Here is a 20,028-nt window from a genome sequence, read left to right on the forward strand (position 1 = left end):
TTATGAGAAGGTTCTTTCCCACTGCTCTGCCAACAGAAAGCAAACTTCAAACTCAAACATAAATAAAAGTATGTCTGATGTAGTGCTCCCCCACGCAGCCAGAAATACACAAGAGTTCAATCACAGAACAGTCCCCAGCAGAAACAGCCATTGAGAAGCACCTTAAATTCAACACCACCTCCTGCTTTGAGTAACTTTTACATTGATTTTTTTTCAAGCACTAGGAGTTTTATTAGTAAGTTACCAAGCCCTTCCAGTGAGAGTCACACACACAAGTCATCCAAATTTGGATTAAAAAAAATAAGTTTGAAGTAATTATGGGAGCTGCCTCACTGCTTTTTCTACACAATTGACTCTTCAGCCGCAGTTTTATACATCTCTCAGCATTCTTCTGCACAATGGAAAAGGAATATTCCCCTTGACTGTGCATGAAGTTCTTCAGCTATTTGTTGTCATACACAAATCAGATTTAAAAAAAAAAAAAAGTCAAATTCTCTTAGAGAATCTCAGAGTACTTTTTATGCATTCAAAATTTTAAGCCTGCTGGCAACTAAAATGCGGCCACACATACAGCTGAGTCATGGAAAAGCAGAATAAACATGCCGTGATTTATGGTTTTATGATTTGCCACAGAAAAGCAACTGAGCTGCCTGGATCACTGCAATTTTATCTTCTTTCCGAGGCTTGGATCGCTCCCAATTAGAACAAAGTATTGCTATTTCTTTAAAAACAAAGTAATCTTAAAAAAAAAGTGTACAATGCAAACAGGACCACAAGATAAAGCTGTTTGTAAGAAAAGGAGCTGAAAAGCGCTTAACACTCAGTGACTAAGCGTCTGGCAGATCGGGTAAGGGCAGGTGAATCACAAGCGTGTGTGTCACTGTTTGGAAATCTGGGCTGAGCTGTCAAGGTCGGGCGCTTCGCCCTGACCTGCGGAGGCTGCTGGAAGACTCAGGAACTGATTAGATCCTGTTGCTCCTCCAGCTACAGCTTCCCCACGCGAGGCCAAGGGCTTTTCCTCAGCCGTTTGTCCCATTTTCCACACCAGCAGCAGATCCTCGCACCAGCATCAGCGGTGCTGCCGATGGTACCGAGCGTTACAGATGCTGCCTGTGCAGCTACTGTGTGATCTCATCTTTCTGGGAACCATTTCTGACAGCAACAAGCCAAAAAACAAAGAGACCAGGTCTTAAAGGTCAAGGAATATTATATGAATCATTTCAACCTATCACCAGCTCAACAAAAAAAAAAAAAGCCAAGCACCAAATCCTTTTTTCTTTAAGCTTAGCTTAGTTGAAGTTAACCTTGTTCTAACTTATTGAGAAACATTTATCTCTTTCACATCTTTCCAGTACTTCTAGGGAAATGTTCAATAAAATGTTTAAATCCATATACATACTTGAACCAAATACCACCATACTTTTTAGAAACAGTGAAATAGCCAAGTCACTTCTTCCAGACGCTTAGTCACTGAGTATTGTTAAGCGCTTTTCAGCTCCTTTTCTGACAGAAAATAACAGTGCTATGAAACCGCTTCTTTTAATATTCTTGCTTATCTGTACGACTATTGTGAACAATGCTCATGAACAATGAAAGTGATGCTTGGAAGGCAGCCCTGTACCCAAACCCAGCACCAGGACTGTGCTCGTTCTTTCGCAAGCAAAAAAGTCATTATGAATGGTCTTTGTACTCATCTTCTGCACTAGTATGCATTCTGCCTTGCTTATATATGAATTCATTCTCCCTTGCAGCGATCTCCCATTTTTCCTGCTTTGGTGACTTGTCCCCGATAAACCAAGCTGGAAACTGCAAGGGAAATTCTCATCTTAAAAAAAAAAAAAAATAAAAAAATAAAAAAAAAAAAAATCAGTGGGACTTTTAAATATTGACCCCCAAATTCTAAAAGTGTAGAAAATGCACTGCATAATATTTTCTGCCAACAATAGTAGAAGCATTTCTAATAGAAACAATTTGTAGTATATTTATTTATTGACAATTCAGATGACCAAACATTGCTATTACTTGATCTTTATTATATTCTGTATGATTTGGTATGTGAGCAAAGGTTAAAGACCATGCCTGGCCCATTTTTAAGCTGTCAGCAACTTTTCTTCATAAGTTCGAATCCTGGGGTTGAATATGAAACTTAAGCTGAATTGTTACAGCACAAATGCAACAGAACAGTAGCAAAAAACTCTGGTTTTGGTCAGTACACAAAGCTTGCAGAAAGGGACAAAGCACATAGCTAAATCTATATCAAAGTATAAATTAATGATAACTTAACCCCCAAACACATAATTTAATCCTGCAATATATACTCCAAAATTTCAGTTCCAACCTCTAACAAACACTCAGCATGGTTGTAGAATTTTTCTGTCTCACACAACCTTGGGGCAGTTTTGGATGGGTAATTCACAACAGCCTGTTCCTGTGGCCCCGACACAGCTCAAGTGCCGCAGACAATAACTTCAAGGACCAAACCTTCATGCAGTCCCAGATAAAATGTTCTTAATGTCTTTTAAAGGCGGCATTTTTTTCTATCAAAATTAAAACCTTTTCAGGTTATTTTTTAAATCACAAAAAATTCCTTGCTGACAGTACTAGTAATATATTAATTATTTAAATGAAATAAGTGCATCTGTTAATGTGTTTAATTAAGCATACAAAGCTCTTTTTTTGATGTTATTTGTATTTAAGATTTCCTGTTTTCCCCAAAGTATTTATTATCCAAGGCATGATTCTTCTAATCTTAGATATACTCAGGGACTGAAGTACTATTTTATATCAGCGTTTCTCAGCTGCTTTTATAATGAGTAGATATATTACAAACCATGTTAATGAGCTGTTTAGTATTCTCATATTAGACTTTTCCTCATTTTATATGGAAATAATACTATAAAAATTCTAAGAATACTAGTTTTATGTGCATGATAATGATGAGAGCCAAAGCAAATAAGAAGGAAGAAATCTGTGGTGGCAGTGAATATGAAATGGATTAGTACATCGCCAATGTGCTTTACATTGGTATAAAATTATTAGGCATGTAATTAAGGAGGATCAATTGCACTGTTTGTTTTGGGGGTAATGTTTTAGCTATTTTAGTTGTTTCATCTTTAAGAATTTAATTTCACACTGTAATGATGATCTTGTAACTTCCTCCTCCTGCTATGAAGTCCCATAGTCAGGATATGCATGAAATCCACTACACACCAGTAAGTGACTGGGGCGGAAGGCCAGGCCAAAGTCACTGCAAAGGAAGGTAAGAACAAGGCAAATTAAATAATTTCATAAATACAAAACCAGTTCAGTTCAACTGACCTTATTCAGATGCACTCAAATCCCCAGGATTGTTAGCAGGGAAGAAATTACATTGCTACTTGCAGCAACAGCGGCTTTGACCTGGCTGACCTCAGAGACATCTCTGGTGTGGCTAAAGTGAAATGAGATTTCATGTTATAGGAGCCTAATGAGTAAAACTGTCAGCCTTCAGTACACTTACATCTGCATGTGGGTCATGGAAATAAATAAAAAAAAAAACTAAAAACCCAGCTTCAGGTAAGGTGGAAAGAGAGAAGACAGTTCACTATCTTGTATAGAGAATTTTAGTACTGCGTTACTGAAGAAAAACCCAACTGCGAAAGTAAGTCTGTTATTAACCTGAAGTGTTTTATTTTGAACGGGGAATTGCAAAGCAATGAAACAAAGTCTTTGTTATTATGGAAAAAGCAGCGGCTGTGGAGGTTCCTTTATTAATTTTTTAGGCTGTCCCTGCGGTCCCAGCTCACCGTGTGTGCTGCTGGAACGTGGAGACAACTTAGACTAAAGACAAGACAGATGCTATTTATTTTACTGAAAATATAGTCCGAGAAGATAGAGTTCAGTAAGAATAATGTATCTTTGTTATTGTACTGAACAGGTAGTATACCATATCCTTCTCTCTTCATAGTCGAGCACATATCTATTTATACTATCCATTATTTGTACCCGGTTTTTGTACTTGAATCTACTGTTGGCTTTAGGTTATGAAGCACAATTGTAAACTAAATTACCTCTTACAACAAAAAGCTAGAAAACCAAAGATGGCAGCACAGAGATCTACCTCAGACAACTTTATATGCAATAGTTTAAAAAATTCCCTCAAATATCAGATAAGCCAGTATAGAAGTAGAGCAGAAAAAGTCCGAATGAGTTAGAAAATGCCATCTCAATATTCTCTATAACTTGAATGTAAAGGCAGCAAGAGACACTCTTAGTAGCCTTGACATACTTATGAACGCTAAAGAAGAAACATTGAAGGCGTAATTTTATTATGACAAAAAAAAATCCACCTAGATCTTGTTTCAACACCTACATAATGAAAAACAAGCTTACCACATCTTTACTTTGAAGTAACTCATGTTATTGCAAATACACCATTCACAGCAGTATCTTCCAAGATGCTGTGCCTTTAATGAGATTATAAATGTCAGATGGTAAAAATTCATTTAGCATTCTCCGTGAGGAAATATATACACAAACTTGGGTCCTAACCTATAAACGCCTGCTCTCATGAGTAGAACTAACTCAGAATTATTTCATCCTGGGCACATCCAAGTTTTACATACAATTTAAGACCTACTTCTTGAGGACAAAGCTCACATGGATGCTGATCCACCTTTGAGTAATGCGAGATGAAGGCGTTGAGCAACACGGACTTTAAAATGTCTCATTGGGCACAGTGAAGGTTCACCCAGAAGTACCGGGCATGAGTTACAGCTGCCAAAACATGGACTTTCTAGATTAGATCTGTACAGCCATAAGTTAAACTAAATCCTGAAGGATACTTTTGGAAATGAAATCTTTCCCATCATTTCCTTTTCTACTTTATTAAAAGGCTCAAATGTAGCAGAGCTGAACCCAGACTGCTGGCTCCGGCAAGTTACGCTCCTTCGTCATAGTTACACATTATTCTTTGTGAGCAGCGGTTTTTGTCTTGTGTTATTTCTCCATCCATAGCAAAGCGGCTTCTTTGCTGACTAAAACTACCGTGCATTTTATCGCTAATAACACATCTACATTCTTATTTTAAATCACAGCCCTATTTTCAAAAAGAGCAATTCTACTTTTCCTCCAGAAAGCCATCTGCTTGCTAATGAGAGTTGTTTTCATCAGTAATTTTGAGAAGAAAAATGGTTATTACATTTTAGCACTTTTTAAGTGACAAATAAAGAATACCATCCAGCCCACTATTGAAATACACTGCATTTCTCACCGTACAGGATCCACAGGCCAGATGTAACAATGTAATTATAAACATTCGTAATGAGTCTCCATGAAATTGGGCCGACAGTGAAGTAGCATCACCTCAGATAAAAATATTTTAACAAGAAATTTCATACATAAGAACACTGTAATTTATAAACCCCTGCATTATCAAAATTTACCTTTTTATACCAGCAAAGCCAAAGAGGCTTTTGATGCTTTTATGTACTCACATCTTGTTTCTGAATATGTTTTTAATTTTTATCAATGCCTAATCAATACACAATGCTGAGATACAGTGATTTCCTCACTTTTAGCAAAGCTAGTCCTGGTAGAAAGTGCAACAACAGCCTAACAATCGTTCTCACAATCATCTTAATATTCAGCTGAATTACCCTGCTTAAGGTGCATTCCCCAAAATACTCTTTCCCTGATGTTGACTATGGAAAAGCAGTAGCATGACAAGACAGCAAGAGACCAAGGACTATTAATAGAAGAGAGAAAAGGAAGGAATAAGAATTAGGATATCAGTGATAAGGATGAAACCTATGAGAAGGCAAAGGGAATCTGTTTAGGATGATGACTGAGGAAAAATAAAGGAACACAGGGGATGAAAAATACTTTTCATAGTAATTTTAGTTTTGTCAGCAGAAGAAAAAGGTGAGAAAAAAAGTGAGAAAATAATGAATAAAGCAACAGTGAGGATTAGGGCTAAACAAACAAACTGTGTGACAGTGCAGAGCTGGAGTGAAAGAGACAACTCAAGTACAGAAAGCCCTGAAAGAGTTTCAAGGACTTTGAAAGAAAATAAAATAAGTAATAAAATTGCTAAGTTGTAAGAGAGAATGCAAATTAAATGGATTACAAATAAATGCACATGGAAATAAGAACAAAAAACATCATGGAAAAAAGTTCAATTCAGTATACATCAAACTAAATAAAGTACATCTCAAGCCAAATAAAGAGCTTCTAAAACAAACAAAAAAACACACCTGTGTCTTATTTGTGGTCAAATACTATCAAGAAAGTCAATGCTAGAAAAAAAATAAGTCATTAGGTTAGGCTTAATAGGCAGCAAAACCTCATGAAAGAGAAACTGTGCCAAGTCTTTCCATCTCTTCTTGCCACGTGTGCATTTTTTTTTTTTTGAGAGTAATTTATAGCTTAGCTATGAAAATAAAATTGCTTTGGGTTAAAAACTTGAAAACAAAGTCTTGGTCAAAGTATGAATTACTTTTATAGGTTTTTCAAAAGATTGATCTTTTCATTTTCTTGTCTTATGAGTATATATCCCATTAGATCTGCTTCTGTGTAGGAAATGCAATTTTAGCAAGCAATTAATCCATAAATGAGCTGTTTCAGAGTTTTAGGTATTGGGCATCATCCTTCAAAAGCTCTGTCCTGGCCCTGTATTATACCTACATGTTTCCACGGACCTTAAAAGAGTCTCATTTTGTCAGCAATCACTTAATTGAATTCCCCATGAACCACTTTTGGAAAATCCTGCACAAGATGATCAGTCATAGACCAAAAAAAAAGGTAGTATTTCTAATGACCGTGTCACTGAGAGACACAGTGACCTTTAAGTCCTTTCATACTGAATGTCTTGTTGCATACTTTATTCCAAAAGAAAATACACAGCCAGAGACCTACAGATATTTCACCAATTTGAACCTGGACCTCTTGCCAGGGATGCTGAGTTTGTCCAATAACAACACAGACCAGAAACTCTGCAATTTTGACACCACCCTCCCCAACTTCAAATTCATAAATAAACATTTTGAAAACTTTGCCCCACGTGGAAAGGCAAAATAAATTTAATGCTGCCTTTTATGTACTCAGATGGTCACATGCACTGTAGCGCTTTCCTGAGCAAAGGGAAAATCTTGTCTAAATATCTTTTCATATTATGAGCTCTACAACTTTAAAAAAACAAAATAATTCTACTTTCTTAAACTTTCCGTGCACAAGGAATGAATCTTTACTAGTAAACCAGAAATGAGCGAGCCTTACAAAAACCTATTGATCTATAATAAAAGTTAATGTAACTATTTATATTGGTAGCTTCTAAATACTTGTTTAAATATCTGCATATATAATACTTACACTAACTTCATTATGATAATCAAAATCTATCACAAAGTCTTCAAGTTCCTTTTAAGGCAATTATGTTGGGCTCAAACAGGATTGGGTGTATGGACTATCTAAAGGACAATGTTAAAGAATATTCACACTAGAAACCAGAGGAGAAATGAATACACAGAATAGAAAATAAACTGTTAAAAACAAACACAAGTTATTGAATGCTTTTAAGTCTTTAAAATGATTTAGATAAATTTTTAAAAAATAGCAGAAATAATTCTATTCCCCAGAAAATTCTGATGTTTACCTGACTGTAGCACGTCATGTAGCATAACTGATCAGTTATGAAAACATTTTTTTATTCACAAAATTGAAATTGCAGCCCCCTACAAAACAAACAGTGCTGGAAGCCAGGCCCCTGTTGCCAACCCCTTACAGACCAGCAGCACCACCGATAAAGTCACCAGGAATGAGACTCACTATAACGCTGATACAGCTGGACAGACTCACACCTTGCTCTTGCAAGATCCTTATGTTCAGTACAGTGCAGATTTTAAATTCCTGCAGTGTTACCCGGCTGACAGGGTATACAATACATACAATAAGTGTTCTGTGTACCATGGCATTGCTCAAGCACTTTGTTATCTATCCTTTCTATTCCTTCTTGTAGATCTGATCTTCCTGTCCTACTCCAGTTCCCACAGTTATCATGGACACAGTCAGCTTTTATTACTAAAAAAATATAAAAGAATTTAAAAAAAAGTGGGCCAAGCTTAGTCATTCCATATTTCAGATGACAGAATGCAATGCAGCTCTAAGCAAGAGACTTAGAACCTCCTTCTGGTGGGACGTGTGTTCAGCACTATACCGGCACTCAGTGTTACACCAGCACTTTACTTGGTTTTCATCCCCTGCAAGCTTAGAGCTGTATATGGGCTGTACAGACACAGCCCATACAATACTGGGGTCAGATACAGTCCTTTGGTGGGTTGGCTGTTGCCAGATGCCCACCCAGCCGCTCGCCCTCCTCAACAGCACATGGGACAAAATAAGATGGCAAAGCCCATTGCTTGAGATTAACACAAGAAGATGACTCACCAGTTACAGGCAAAACACACTCCAATTTGGGCAGACTAATTCAGAGCCAGATTGCAGGACCTGTCAGAAGAACCTGCTCCAGCTTGGGCCACAGTTCCCTCAGGAAATGTCCACCTGCTTCTCCTCCTCCTCCATCCTGGGTGTTCAGAGGGCTGGTTCTTCCCTCACTCCTCAGTGCCCAGCAGTGTTTTACCCTTCCTTAAATATGCTTTTCCCAGAGGTGCCACCAGCATCACCACCAGCCCATACAAGTCCAAATAACATTAGGAAGAAGTTTCATGGCAGGGCCACAGCCAGATGTTTAATCACACCACGTATTCAAAGTCACACTCACACAAAATGAACCTACTAGTTTTATTCAAAGAAGGATAAGGCACGTATTACAGTAACGTGACAATGTGCTTATGTCTCAGAAGTAGTATTACTGTCTGTTGGGAAATTACAAAAAGGAATTGCCTCTAAATGTTCTCTAGGGCCTCAGTAACATTGCTTATTCACTGGCTGTGCAAAAACATAAAGGTTATTCCCTGCTCCAAGACAAATGCTCCCCTGCACCCAAGGATGGGGCAGCCCAGAGGGAAAAGAGCAGAATTAATGGTGAGAAACACAGGAACATCCCCAAAGTACAAACCTGCTCAGGAAGACAACTGGGCCCCATCAATACCCATTCCAGACACCACAGTGGAACAACCTGAACTCCTCCAGATCAACCTCAAGGCAGGGTTAGTCTCCATGGGGTGCTACTCCATAACCTTTCCAAACGGCTTGGAGGGCATGTGCACCACCAACATCCATCCTTTCCAGACTGTTTGCTCTAATATTCCGCTAACTACCAGAACATCAGCAAGCCCACCAGCCCAGCAAAACAACCTTTCCATTGTAGTTTTCCCAAACGACATAAGGAGAAAGCAGAGGTGAAAAGCTGAAGCCCAGGGAGCAGTCATGCAGATGTTCCATGGGGAAAGAGGGCAGAGAACAGAAAACGGGATCAAGCACAGCAGACCTGACTGGCTATAAGCCAGAAAACAAAAACACTAGCTATAATAAACACATCTTTGTAGATCTTTTCTTTACCAGCGGTTACCAACCCAGTATCTTAGCCAGAGTAAACCACAAGTAGATCCTTCAATGGGAAGCATGTTTTCTTTCACAACTGCAAAAAACAATATCATGCAAATTAACCCTACTTCAAAATATACATCTTGCTCTGTCAAAGTCACTTCTTTTCACCAGCTAACATAAAAGTGTGGCAATATTGTTTTGCTGCATTAAGCATTTAACTTAATATTATGTAAACCAGCAGCAGTTTCATAAGATTTCTTGACATTCATCATTTTGTTGTGGTTCATTTTCTACTAGATCTTTAGAAGTTAAGTTTTACATCACTGGTGTGAAAGATCCCGATTCAGAGAGAAAAAGTGAGCACACATTCATCACCTCAAATCAGTTTAAATTAATATGACCACCAACAAGGTCTTGCTGAAGAATAGGTGTGAGCAGCTATTTTGTTTTAGCAGATTCCTTGTTCATTAGTAACTGCATACAGCAAAATTATAAACAAGTCAAAACACAAGACCACATTTTTCCCTCATGTCCAGAGTTTTCATTATTCACCTTCAACAGCCTCATGGCAGCTCATCTTCGATGTATCTAAGTTATTTATTGATCTGGGATTTTCCAAATATACTTAGGAGGTGTTTGGAAACCCAGCTTCTACTGAATTTCAATGGATCTACTCCTAAAAGAATTAGAAGCTTTAGAAAATTTTATCTTTATTGTTTCATAACACAGGAGCGAGATGGCATCCAATTATCTTATCCTTTGCTGGTAAAAGAACTACAATTGAGGTACTCAATTAACAATTTTTAAGCTTGTGAAATTAGTCTCACATAATTAGCACACAGAATGAAACAAGCTATTTTAGCAAACAAAGTGAGACTCAAGCTTTTAAACAAGTTATTTCTGGTTGCTGCCTTTCTTTTGCTGCCCCAACTTGAGTTTAATCACGATTCTAGAAGACAATATTCTCTCAAAATCCCAGAGAAATATTATCATCAGAGATAATTTCAGCACGTTATGATAAGCTGACATCTACTAAAACTCAGAGATAGGGACCATGCAAATTTGATGATTTGCTAAGGGAAACTGGAGTTCTTTCCATTCAGGACCAGTCAGATACAAATACATTGTGGTGTGGCATGTAAGCAAACAGTCGTTTGGATGCCATTTAAGAAAGTTCAAATACAAGAAAAACAGTGCCAAGATAACACAAAAAGTGCAGTTGTGGACAATGAGACAGAACTGCAGCCTGGCAGTGTCAAGTAACTTCTTCTCAGAACTTTATGCTGCTAAAACGACCAAATGTCAAGTGCTTTTACATCTTGGTTGTAGGAGATCTCAAATTGTACTGTGGTTTGGTTTTTTTTTCCCCTCATAAGATATTTGTGATATTCAAGTAATACTCACGGTCACGGATGGTTCTGCGTGCTGTGACAAAGCTGTGCTGCCTGCAATGTCCCACAGAATGGCACAAAAAGAGCTCGGGGTCTACTTGTGCCAGACCTCAAGCCTCTCTTCATAGGGGAAATATCAGGGAGTGTTACCACATCTTTCTCTACTTTGTGGCAAAGAGACAATAAACCAGCCCTTGCTGGAACTGCTGCTGCACCAAGCGTTGCAAAAAAGCGAACAGAATCAGTGTGTGCAGGTCCAGAAAGAAGCTACAGAAAATAAGCCATTTCTTGTCCTGCTCCTCCTCTGTTTCACCTTGCCTTAGCACAACCCTCTCTGACAGAGAGGAGTTTGTCAACTGAGATTAGAAAACAACATGCAAGCCAGACAAATCCCAAGGCTGCAAACATGGAAAAAAAAGAAGTCTTTAAGTACTAAATGGATGGAGTCATTTGCCAATATAACTTTTAGATCTCAACTCTGTTAGGAGGAGGTTGAAGAGGAAGCCAGACAATAGTACATCAAATCAACTGTCTACATTCTAGAAGCCATCGATATTCCTTAGGCAAACACATGGTTTATTTAGATGAATATGTTATTCAGAGGTAGAACCGTGGAACACAACACACACTGGTATGTCAAAATGACAGTGTTTTAAATTGGAACTTTGAGATACAATTAGTGACATTCCCTACTTAAACCCCTATAAAAGTTGCTGAGATAGGTAAATGTTTACAGCCCAAGAACAATACTAGTGGCAAAATTAGCAAAAAACCCAGAACAAAACACACACAAAAAAATCCACCACACACACAACTGTATTAATCAGATGCTTCCAAATACTGAGTCCCTAAATCACACAACAGTGAACAGACACTAGTTGTTAGACAAGGTTACCACCATTTTTGTTTTTGCAACTCTATGCCTTTCAGCAGTACGTTTAAACTTTTGTAATTATCCCATCAAAACAGTTTGGCAGATGAGTCTACAGTTGTGTTTGGTTGGGTTTTTTTCTTTTTACATAAGGAAGTCCTCTAAATATTCGCATCAACCTCCAGACCAGCAGCTATCTGTACAAGTCACACATCTGGCCAGATTCTGGGGCATCCAATAGAGTTCTATTGATTCCAAGTGAGCTTGCTGAAGAACCAACCATCATCCGATTAGGTTAAGTAAATTGATTTTTGAATCCTGACTATTTGCAAATCCTTATGAACAACCTAGAGACTTACAATCCAAGAAAGGGCAGAAATTACTTGGTCAAGGGGTTTATTATTTTATTTTTTTTTTTTAATCAATTTTCTCACAAACAACTCACTAACAGAAAAGCAACAAAATTTGTTCACTAAATTATTCATCACAAATTACCAAGCCAGGTTCTTTGGTGCTATAAAAAGCAGCAGCTCCACTAAGAGCAGAAAGAATTACAGCTGCTAAGAAACAAGACAACAAAGGTATGGGCGCCACAGGAATTCACTTCTGGTTTGACAAAGCGATTCGTAAGACCATTTAGTGGAAGACGGGAAGTAAAAAGGGAACAGGCTGGTGCTGGAAGCTGTTGGTCCACTCAGAAGAAAACAGGCAGTGACAGGGCACTTCCATAATAAAGGGACTAGACTGTACAGTTTCAGGGGGATTCCTGAGGAAATTAGCTGATAACAGCCACATTATACATGTTTGTACAGGTCAATAACTTTCAAATTCTATCATAAAACCTGGTTAAAATGACACCAGGAGAGAGGCCACAAAGATATTTAGTTCCTAGAAGTTTTCTGCAAACAGTTGAGTGATGAGACTAATAACGCTTTCCATATTCTCACCATGGGAAAAGCCGCAGAATGGGAGCTTCTCTCCTTTTACACACCTTGAAATCCCCACAGAAGAGAACTTCTACTTGCAGGAAAAGTTTTGATCAATGTTTGCATGTTATTAGAGCCCAGAAAACCCTATTACTAGGCACAAATCCACAGAAAAATCAATCAAACTTCATTTGTTTATGGCTATAGGAACAACTGGCAATATCTGTCAGGCTACACCAAATAATTAATCCTACGTAAGTCCAGCAAAGAGCTCACAAATAGAGGCTGCATTCATCTACAAACAGACAATTCTGTGCGCTAAAATCGGAAGGTGCTGCATCCCTGACATTAAAACCACAGACTCCTCAAATATTTCATAAGAGTATTTTTAAGGCAATATACAATTCCTTACAGAGACTGTGACGCAAAGCATCAGCAAGAAAATTCAGGAACATTATATTCATCTCTAATAAGACACAACCTGATGAAGCTGGAGTTCCTATACATATTTCAAGAAATACTATATTTGACATCACATTATGTTGAGTACACACAGAACCATCAAGACCAAAACATAATCGTGAGCAAACACGTAAGAAAGTTGCACGCGGCATCCCAGCGCTGTCACTTGGTTTTCATGCTGAAAGAATGAGATGGGGCACCAGACCCAACATCAGTCCCAACAAAATGCTAATCCCTACCTTTGACTTAGGACAAGCCTAAGCAATGCATCTTGCAGAAACCATTAGCGTTTGCATAGAGCAAGATGTTTCCAAGAGGACCAGGCTGGTTGATGTCAAGAAAAGTGTGGGCTTCCTTCCCCACCCCATTCCCCTTTCTTCAAGCCATTGATCAATTTCAAAGGTTATGTTTTTAATATGCTGTGACTTTGAATGACATTACTGAACACAGATTGTCTGGTCCAGAACAATAAACATGCAGAGTTCTTGGGAGGAAAATATCTAGGCATCCAGCAAGCTGCTGTGCTAAATATCAGGAGGCAAATTAAAGCCTCTGGGTGTCACCATTTTTTGTGCTCTTATCACAACATTCATCAGTTAATCGAAAAACTTTTAACTGCAGATACTAACAATATGCTTGAAAATATTACATTAGAGAAGACAGTGATCAATCATTAGTGCCATAATAAAATCTTTACTGTATTTGATGCCTCCCAACTACGGTATTTTGTTTTTGAGAACCCTGAAGTGTTTCAAAGGTGGTTAATCAGAGCACCCTCACCACAGCCCCGGAGGCAACTTTCCTGTCTGTTCCCAAGAACAAACGGTGGAGCAGAAAGGCTGAAATCATCGGTGCAATGTTTGCCCAGGCAGAAATGCTTTCCAGACATCTCGACTTTCTGTCCCTCATTTTAAATATCAGACTCCCAAATACTGTCTGATGTTCGGTATTTTATTTCCTATTAGCAGTAAACCACATTTCTAGCCTTCTGATTGACAGAATTGCTTTGATATAAAATACATGGTGCTTCTCTTACATTGATTATCCCAGGGATAAAAACCAGGAAATTCCCTCATTTTTCTCAGAAAGGAGGAAACAAGGGAACATTAAGATTTAATATCACCTCATCAGTAGTCTGCAAGGCTGATAAGAAAAAGTCTGTAAGGTTGCTACTCCGGCCTTCAGAAGCTCTTAGCCACATCAAAAAAAAACCCACACCAACAAGGTCTTTTATTATATTTGAACATGTTTTAAAGGTTTCCCTCATTTTCCTTTCTTTGCTTCTTTCCCTCTCATAGTTTTTACATCTTTCTTTGCTCCCTTTGATGTTTGTGTGCTTTTCATACTTCCATTGAACACATTTTGCACTATTCATTTCCACCACACCTCCCCCTGTTCCAGGGGAATACAGTTTTTCCTGCGTCTGACTTTGCCTCTGCCCTCCACAGCTCATCGACAGCTCCGCCAGAGAGGGAACAGATGCTTTGGCGACAGCGTTCATTACAAAGTGGCACATGAACAAAACACCTTCCGTCTCTTCCATTTCTTTTGTCTCTCACCTACACAGGGAATATAACCTGTCTCCCTTGATATGAAGTTTCACTCAGGATTTATATATATAAAAAAAGACAAGACTCCATCCTTTCGATTGTATAGTTAGTACAACTAGAAACGTTACAGTTCAAAGGAAGATAAAATAAGATTGTGTCCTTCTTTACTTACACGTGTCTAAGGACTCATCTGAATCGTCGGGACAATCCGGCTCTCCATCGCACAGCCAGCGCTGGGAGACACAACTCACGCCATCGCGGCACAGAAACTCTCCTACATCACACAACTGATGTTCTTCTGAAAATGAGAATGGGTTAGAATGAAGTGATTAAAAAATGAAGGAAAATAAAGCAGCAAAATGAAAATGAAACAGGGAAATAAAGGGATTTTGAAATCCGGAATCAATGTGAAGTGATAAGTTAATGATACCTAAAGCCCCAACAGCTGCTGTGTTTCAGCAGGAGCATCCCATAACAGTTCCAACTAGACATGAACAGCATTAGCATTAACTATCTCTACAAAACAGAATTTTAAGAAATTCTGGTTTTGTCCAACTATTTTACCATGAAGTTAGTTATCTACCAGATAGAAATGAACAAGCTTTCATTTTGTATTATCAGCAGGGAGATATCTCATTCTCCTCTTCTGCCCCAGCAAATACTTTCAAATTGTTGTTTCAAGTAACTAGATTTTCTAAGAATGTATTTTCATAAACAGTCAAAGGTCTTTTTAAATAAACATATATACTTTTCTCTAGGCACATATTTTTAATAACCAAATCTTATCTCAGATTTATATAAGAATTTTTATATTTCATGAGACAAAGTTGCAAACAAACTATTTTGTTATGTGAGGTGCCTTGAAAACAACAGCCTTAAAACTATGGCAATTTTTGAAGCCTGGCACACCCAACGATCTGCTGGATTCAACTACCAAAGTCTGATGTCCTTGAGATCCAGACTTAATTAACTCAAGACTATTCCATCATTAATTAATGTAAAACTATTCTAGCATTAATTAAAGCTCACAAAGCCTCTGTGCAATATATCAGATTCATTTTAAAAATATATAAATTACACTAGTGCCTTCCATAAAGCTGCACTGCAGATTGCTGAGTTTCTTGAATATTTTTACACTGATACAAGTGAGAAATAAGTGGTGCCAACACTGTCACAAAGATATTAAACCAGGTATAAATAAGGAGAGAATTAAGCCCAGTTGCACTTGTAGACCTGCACATCAGTTCAGTTCATACCAAAAGCCAACAGATACTGTAATTTTTGTTCTTATCACCATGAGCTTTTCAAGAAGCACAATATTAATTTCTTGGTCTGTTATGTCATATGATCATAGGAATCATAGAATCACTTTGGTTGGAAGAGACCCTCCAGACCAAGTCCAACCCTAACCTAACACGCGCATTAACCCACATCCCTAAAAACCTCGTCAGCGGTAACAGCCTCAGTTTCAGACAATTAAGAAAGAACTGCTTTTGTTGGTTGAATTCGGTCTAATAATGTCACTCATCATTCAAATGCACAAACATCTAAAAATGGAAGTACTTGGAACCAGAGAAAAAGAGCAACATATATGTCAAAAATAAGCCTTAAGCAATTCGCACTATAACAAAAACACACCGATCCTTGAAACAACTCAACTGCCCTTCTGAACAAAATAACTGTTTTACAGACACTATAGAGAAATTGCATTGCTTAATGACTTTAAGATGTGTTTCTGGACATGCTTGTAAAGCTGACTTGAGTTTCCAAGCAAAACTCTCACGGCACAGTTTTTGTGACATTTATTAGTCTAGGATACAACAATGGGAACTCATTGTTAAAATGATTTAACCTACCATTTTGTATGTTTACACCTCATCCTCAGGATCAGCTGCTAAAACTATTAATGACTAAAGTTCCAAATGAATCAAAGTTACAACTATTATGTAGATACGTTTCATATTGCTTAACGCAGCTACAACACAACTTCTATAATTGCAGGAATCAAAGCACTTCTGGTTATATTCCAATTCCTTGCATTTACCACAACAGCCAAGAGCGCTCAATTATTTCAGCTGTTTGTCTTCGTAAAAAACGAGTGACTGTGTAACTAAAAGTGTAAGTTGACACACACACAAGTGGTTTTCTTATCTTTCATGGAGATGATTAAAGGTCCTGCTTTGATAGTGCTTCTCAAAAACATCTTTAAGTTAGAAAGAGCAAGGGAGTTTGGCAAGTTTCAGCACCTCAAATATCTACAATGGGATGAGCAAAGGCTGCATCAAGAACTGTTTAATCTTTGTTTTTATAACATTCTTGAAATCCACAAAAAAATTGCTGTTTATGGAAAACTTGTACAACAGTGTGAATTGTGATTTTCTGTGTATGACATATGTTTGTAACAGACTTGAGAATATTAAAACGACCACAAAACCAGTTGTCTACCACATCCACTTATCACACTGAAGAATTATTAAAACAGTTGAAATGGCTAATGTCCTGAATTAAGGTTCATAAGATTAAACTCTATCAAATTAGGTTTTTTCTAAATGTCATTTTTTACAGATTTCTGAACTGACAACCAAGCAAATAAAAATTGAATATAAAAATGTAAAGTTGTGAAAACACTTACACAGGCAAGTTTAGACAAGTGACTGGCTCTACATGAACCTACTCAATCACCTACATGCAAAATACCCACAGAAAAATAAATCTTGTTTCTTTCCTAAGTCTTGTCAATAATTGGATAAAAGGAGAAATCAATGTTGCCATTTATGCTAAACTGTAGTGCTTCAAGTCTAATGATGTACTGCAGCAAGCACACTATATCAGGTGTGTTTTCTACTTCATTTTTTTTTTTAATGAAAAAATATACCTATTTCCAAGCAATTAAAAGCTTGGTTTTTATTTTATGCAACAATACAGAAATTATGGAGCTCTAAGCTTTTTGTACCCCCTCTCTCTCAAGGAGAACCTAAGAGAGTGAAAAAAACACTTACTTATAAAACACTTTGAAAAAAGATCTTGTTCGGAATAAAGCAGCTTAATATTAGCTCAGGGTTTTATTGCCTCAAACTGCTTTTTCAAACAGTTTTCTTTTGTGTATCTATAGAATTATCTCTTTTTTTCAGCTGTTATCTCCACAAAATGAACTGGACCAGTTAATCATAAACATACACTAATTAGTGTGGGGTTTTTTTATTCCAGTGACACCTCTCCGCACGCTGCTTCCTTCTGTATTATGTGCGCTGCACAGGCTCCCAGCAGATAACAAAACTCACATTTTTAACATACCAGTTCTTTGAGATACAGAGCAGATGGTTAGAAATCATCTCTCTATGGGTAAATGAAAGCTTCGCCTCCCTAAGGACAGCAAACCCACCCTGTGTTGCAAGCACCTGGCGATGCCTCTTAGAAGGAAAGTTTCAGAAAATAGCTGGTGCCTTTGTTTTAAAGGCAACATTTCCAGAGCCAAGTTTTCTTTTTTTTTTATTTTTTTCCAAAAAACATGCATATTTTTAAGAGGAGAAAGCTCAAGATCTCCATTAAAAAAACTAAATGCAATTATAATTTATGCAACTATGCTAAACTTGGAGAAACAAATTCCATTTTCCTGTTAAAGGACAAGGTGGAAATAAAAGGCAAACTACTAACAAGAAAAAAAAGAAAGGAACAGGGGCATACAAGGCAGCAGCCAGTGTCCGCCTACAACAGGAATACTCCTGGTTTAATCAGGCAGGTGACTCTGCAAACACGCATTGAGCTCCTGAATGATGAGGGATAAAGGCGACCGTCCGTCACCACATTGATGGGTAGAGGCTAAAGGTATCTGGAACTTTCTTATTTTTACAGAATCACAGACTGGTTGGGGTTGGAAGGGACCTCTGGAGATCATCCAGTCCAACCCACCTGCCAAAGCAGGTTCACCAGAGCAGATCACACAGGAAGGTGTCCAGGTGGGTTTGAATGTCTCCAGAGAAGGAGACTCCACAGCCTCTCTGGGCAGCCTGTTCCAGGCTCTGGCACCTCACAGGAAAGAAGTTTCTCCTCATATTCAGATGGAACCTCCTGTGCTTCAGTCTGTGCCCGTTGCCCCTCATGCTGTCATGGGCACCACTGACAGGAGTCTGGTCCATCCTCTTGACACCCACCCTTGAGATATTTATAAACATTGATGAGATCCCTTCTCAGCCCTCTCTCCTTTTTAGCGAAGGCAATTATGAAAAGCAGGTCAACAGGGTTCTTGAAAAAACTATACAGGAGATACCATTTATATAGTTGAGTGCTTCTTCAGTTCTATCATGAGAATGCAAATCATTCACTGTGAATCTAATTAATATCTGCCTTCATCAAGGAACCACGTGCCCAGAGAAGCAGTTGTACTTCTAGATTTGTTTTTCACCTGCAGACACCGGCACTGTCCTCACTTTGAGAAGCCCATCGCTTGGGCTCTCAATGGATCTGCCGGGTGACCCAGTGGCCCACTCAGCAGTTGCTCCATGTGCCACCTTCAGAGAGCTTCCATCTCCATCTGCTGAGAGCACCTGAGAGCCCCAAAACATGAACCTCCCATATGGCAATGCTCTTCAAAGTGAAGAAAACTCGGTCTAATAAAGTCTTGATCTGTTGTAGCAGGGAGTGTGCTCATTAGGCTTTCGCTAAAAATTCATAGAAACCACATGTGCAAACTAAGCAAAAAACCGCATTCAAACAGAGGCTTTGAATGTGATATAGCACTATATGAATTAATGTTTAGGGGTAAAAGATCATTGCAACCAATTTTTAAAAGCTCTTATAAGTAGGTTAAGATTAACTTGAAGAAATCATGTTTCATTATACAATTTCACTAAATTTTGCACTCAAAAAATAAGAGATATTACTACCATGGTTCAAGTGAAACAAAAATTGAAATTTTCAATTTCTTCTCCTTTTCAAGAAAGGAAAAGGGCAAGAAAAGGCATAAATAAAACAGTGGGGTGTGTGTGTAAATATGCTCTCCTTTTCAATTTGGGAATAGCAAGATCAAGGAAAGAACCATGAAAATATAAACACCCACAAATGTTCAACTGGTTTGTCCCCAACTACATACCCAGACAAAACTCCCAGGAAAGAGGGGAATTTCCTGCCAAAACTGCACTTTTCTCAAAAGCAAAACAGCAGGAAGACTAAGAAACAGCAGCAAAGCCAATAGAGGTGGTCAGAAAACTGTGATTGAGCTGAACATTTCCATCTAGATCCACTGGTGATGGCATCACCTGTCCACACAACCAGGAACTTCTAGCAATGATAAACCCATTCCATTATGTTTCAGGGACATTATGCAACTAAAAACTTGTACTTTAAAG

The 20,028-nt window shown here is 38.1% G+C and overlaps 1 protein-coding gene across 1 annotated transcript in view; it reads right to left on the reverse strand.

The window, feature by feature from the left end:
• The window catches only part of LRP1B (LDL receptor related protein 1B), a 683,918-nt gene that overhangs the window by 505,716 nt on the left and 158,174 nt on the right, over window positions 1–20,028 (reverse strand). The window contains exon 2 of the mRNA XM_082055474.1: window positions 14,856–14,981. Coding sequence (XP_081911600.1) covers window positions 14,856–14,981 — 126 coding nt within the window. The remainder of the gene's footprint in view (window positions 1–14,855; window positions 14,982–20,028) is intronic.

The sequence above is a fragment of the Streptopelia decaocto genome (assembly GCF_964273445.1).
Source record: "Streptopelia decaocto genome assembly, chromosome: 6".
NCBI classification, from domain to species: domain Eukaryota; kingdom Metazoa; phylum Chordata; class Aves; order Columbiformes; family Columbidae; genus Streptopelia; species Streptopelia decaocto.